Source organism: Mandrillus leucophaeus, unplaced genomic scaffold (genome assembly GCF_000951045.1).
Source record: "Mandrillus leucophaeus isolate KB7577 unplaced genomic scaffold, Mleu.le_1.0 Scaffold423, whole genome shotgun sequence".
NCBI lineage: Eukaryota > Metazoa > Chordata > Mammalia > Primates > Cercopithecidae > Mandrillus > Mandrillus leucophaeus.
In genome coordinates, this window is record NW_012104510.1 from 236,280 (window position 1) to 240,370 (window position 4,091).

At 57.0% G+C, this 4,091-nt stretch overlaps 1 protein-coding gene across 1 annotated transcript in view; it reads right to left on the reverse strand.

The window, feature by feature from the left end:
• SHC2 (SHC (Src homology 2 domain containing) transforming protein 2) overlaps positions 1–3,155 on the reverse strand; it is a 46,244-nt gene extending 43,089 nt beyond the window's left edge. The window contains exon 1 of the mRNA XM_011993046.1: positions 2,998–3,155. Within this exon, the coding sequence (XP_011848436.1) occupies positions 2,998–3,155 (158 nt within the window). The remainder of the gene's footprint in view (positions 1–2,997) is intronic.
• Between the last annotated feature and the right edge of the window lie 936 nt (positions 3,156–4,091).

Consider the following 4,091-nt stretch of genomic DNA (forward strand, 5'->3'; position numbering starts at 1 on the left):
TGGGTGGATGGATGGATGGGTGGATGGACGGATGGGTGGACAGATGGGTGGATGGATGAACAGATGAATGGACTCTAGGCATGCAGTAGACAGGTCAGACCCTAAAGAAATTAGCTACAGTCCCTGTCCCTAGCACTGGACTCCCCCACTGAGGAGGCAGCTTTGGTGGGATGCTGGCTGGTCAATGGCTGTCTTCTCTCAGCAGAGTGTGTGCCTCTGGGGCAGTGTCTGCCTCGGTGTCTGGTGCTCCAGGGCTGTAGGGTGAGGGATTCTTATTCGCTTACCGGCCTCCTCCTTAACACACAGCCCACTCCGGTTGTGCGGCTGAAACCCTGAGCTGTGCGGTGCGTGGGCCTGTTGTGGGCACACAGCCTAGTGCAGGAGGAGGCGGGGGGCAAACCCTCCGTGGCCCACGGCAGCTCACGAGGGGAAATGAGATATCCCGTTGGCTGAGAACAGGGACTGCAAACTCCGAAGCCACAGCCTGCAGGATCAGCCGGGTAAACACACGAGGTAGGATGCAGCGCGGTGACGATACCCACACCTCGTTAATTCAGGACGCTCGTCACGTGGGAGGCTCTGCTGTTCGCAGCAATGGCCCCTGGGAAACGGAGGCCCAGGCAGGAGGGTGACTGACCGGCTGGGCCACACGCCTTGCAGAGCTGGGTCCTGAACCCACATCTCTGGGCTCCAGGATCTGCACTGCTCCCCCTGCACGACGGGAAGAGGTGGGGACCTCGGCAAACGGCGTGTGCCATGCTCCGGGGGCCCAGCGCTGCCGGCCATGTGCTTTTTTTTTTTTTCTCACAGAGTCTCGCTCTGTCGGCTGGAATGCGGTGGCGCGATCTCAGCTCACTGCAAGCTCCGCCTCCCGGGTTCACGCCATTCTCCTGCCTCAGCCTCCCGAGTAGCTGGGACTACAGGCGCCGCCACCTCGCCCGGCTAGTTTTTTGTATTTTTGGTAGAGACGGGGTTTCACCGGGTTAGCCAGGATGGTCTCGATCTCCTGACCTCGTGATCCGCCCGCCTCGGCCTCCCAAAGTGCTGGGATTACAGGCATGGGCCACCGTGCCCGGCCATGTGCTTCTTTTAAAAGAGACAAGGAAATTCAGGGTTTTTCTGTGAAATTCCCCCAGTTTGTAAATATCAATGCTAGGTCTGAATGTCTGTACCCCCCTCAAATCCCTCTGTGGAAACCTACGCCCCACAGTGAGGGTACTTAGAGGGGGGTCTTTGGGAGGTGAGGAGGTTATGAGGGCTCCCCCCTCAGGACTGGGACCAGCATCCTTACACAAGACACGGCAGACAGAGCCCGGCCCTCCACCACGTGAGGACACAGGAGAACACGGCCCTCTGTGAAGACGCCCTCGCCAGACACGGAATCTTCCGGTGCCTCGATCGTGGCCCTCCCAGCCTCCAGAACCGTGAGAAATAAATTTCTAGACCTGGGACAGCAGCTCATGCCTGTAATCCCATAACTTCAGGAGACCAAGGTGCGAGGCTCTCTCGAAGCCAGGAGTTCAAGACCAGCCTGGGCAATACAATGAGACCTCGTCTCTACAGAAAAATAAATTTAAATTAGCCAGGCGTGGTGAGTGGGGGCCTGTGGTCCCAGCTACTCAGGAGGCTGAGGTGGGAGGATGGCTTGAGCCCAGGAGGTCGAGGCTGCAGTGAGCTGTGACGGCATCACCGCACTCCAGCCAGGACGACAGAGCAAGACCATGTCTCAAAAAACAAAAATTTTTAGGCCGGGTGCGGTGGCTCACGCCTGTAAACCCAGCACTTTGGGAGGCCGAGGTGGGTGGATCACGAGGTCAGGAGTTTGAGACCAGCCTGGCCAACATGGCAAAACCCCGACTCTACTAAAAATACAAAAATAAAAATAAAAATACAAAAATCAGCTGGGCGTGGTGGTGCAAGTGTGTAATCCCAGCTACTTGGGAGGCTGAGGCAGGAGAATCGTTTGGACCTGGGAGGCGGAGGCTGCAGGCAGCGGAGATCGCACCACCACACTCCAGCCGGGTGACAGAGGAGACTCTGTCTCAAAAAAATAAACAAACAAAGACAAGCACAGAGGGAGATTTGAAAAGACAGAGACGCAGAAGGGAGGGGCCGTGTGCAGCCGAGGACCCAGCGCCGGCCTGCAGGCACCAGACGCCGGAGGGCCTGGGACAGAGCCTCCCTCAGCGTCTCCTGCAGAAACCAGCTCTGCCCAATCTTGGCTCGGACTGTGGGCCCAGAACGGTGATAGAACAAGTCTGTTTGTGTGTGTGTGTTTTGGTTTTAGTTTAGTTTTGTTTTTGTTTGTTTTTTGAGACGGAGTCTCGCTCTGTCGCCCAGGCTGGAGTGCAGTGGTGCTATCTCGGCTCACTGCAAGCTCCGCCTCCTGGGTTCCCGCCATTCTCCTGCCTCAGCCTCCCGAGTAGCTGGGACTACAGGCGCCGCCACCTCCGCCCGGCTAGTTTAGTTTTTGTATTTTTTAGTAGAGACGGGGTTTCACCGTGTTAGCCAGGATGGTCTCGATCTCCTGACCTCGTGATCCACCTGCCTCGGCCTCCCAAAGTGCTGGGATTACAGGCGTGAGCCACCGCGCCCGGCCGTCTGTGTTTTAAGCCCCACAGTTTGTGGTGGTTTGTGGTGGTTTGTGGTGGTTTGTGGTGCAGCCCTGGGACCCTCCCACAGAAGGTTGGGGGGAGCCCTGGCGACTTCACGTCCAACCTTCCCCTTTGCAAATTCAGAAACTGAGGCCCGGAGAGAAAGCATGACCCAGAACCCACCCTAGGAGGTTAAGGGAAGGAGCCACTGTACAAGTCAGTAAACTGAGGCCCGGAGTGGGGAAGGGACCTGGCCAGACTCAGGCATGCAGCAGGCCAGGGCAGATGCAAGCCAAGGTCCCGTGTCTGCGTTCCTAGCCTGGGAGACCGTCCGAGTCTCCACCAGGACCCTGCACTGCGGCCCACGTCACCTGCCGGGACCCTCCACCGCTGCCCACCTCACCCGCCGGGACCCTCCGCCGTGGCCCACGTCACCCGCTGGGACCCTCCACCGCGGCCCACGTCACCACCGGGACCCTCCGCCGCGGCCCACGTCAGCCACCAGGACCCTGCACCGCGGCCCACGTCACCACCGGGACCCACCTCTTTGCCATGGTCCATATCAGTGTCATTTACTTGATATTTTCCTTTTAAATAAACTCCACTTACAAACATAACCGCATTTACTTTTTAAAGGAAATTGCAGGAAACAAAACATCTACAGCAGATGAACGGATAAATCCCGTGGGGTCCATCCGCACGCGGGAACGTGACCCAGACGTGAAAGGAGCCAGGCTCCGGTAGCGGCCACAGCACACACTGAGGACGCCACGCTCCGTGAGAGACGCCAGACGCGAAAGGCCACACGGCGTGTGATCCCGTTTCTATGAAATGTCCAGGACAGGCTGATCCACAGGGGCAGGGAGGGGACGCGTGGGCGCCAGGGCTGGCCAGGGGGCGGTGGAGGGGAGGGACGGCTGAGGGCCGGCGATAAGTTCCCATTTTGCGTGATGGGAGCGTCCTGGAACCAGACACTGGTGAGGATTGCACAACCCTGTGGGCTGCACTAAATCCACGGAATTGCACGGTTTAAACAGGTAAGGATTAGGATATGTGAATTATATCTGCATTTTTTAAAATGTGCATGAGAACCAGGCACAATAGCTCACGCCTGTCATCCCAGCACTTTGGGAGGCCGAGGCGGGCGGCTCACCTGAGGTCAGAAGCTCAAAACCAGACTGACCAACATGGTGAAATCCCATCTCTACTAAAAGTACAAAATCAGCTGGGCATGTTGGCTTATGCCTGTAATCCCAGCTACTCCGGAGGCTGAGGCAGGAGACTCACTTGAACCCGGGAGGCGGAAGTTGCAGTGAGCCATGATCGCACCATTGCACTCCGGCCTAGGCAACGAGAACAAAACTCCACCTCAAAACAAATTTTAAAAATCATATGAGGAAAAGAGGAAACGACACTGAAACCATAACTCCCTGGTTTCCCGTTAAAATAAACGTATTAAGATGAAAAGTCTCCATTCACACAAGAACCCTAAGGCTT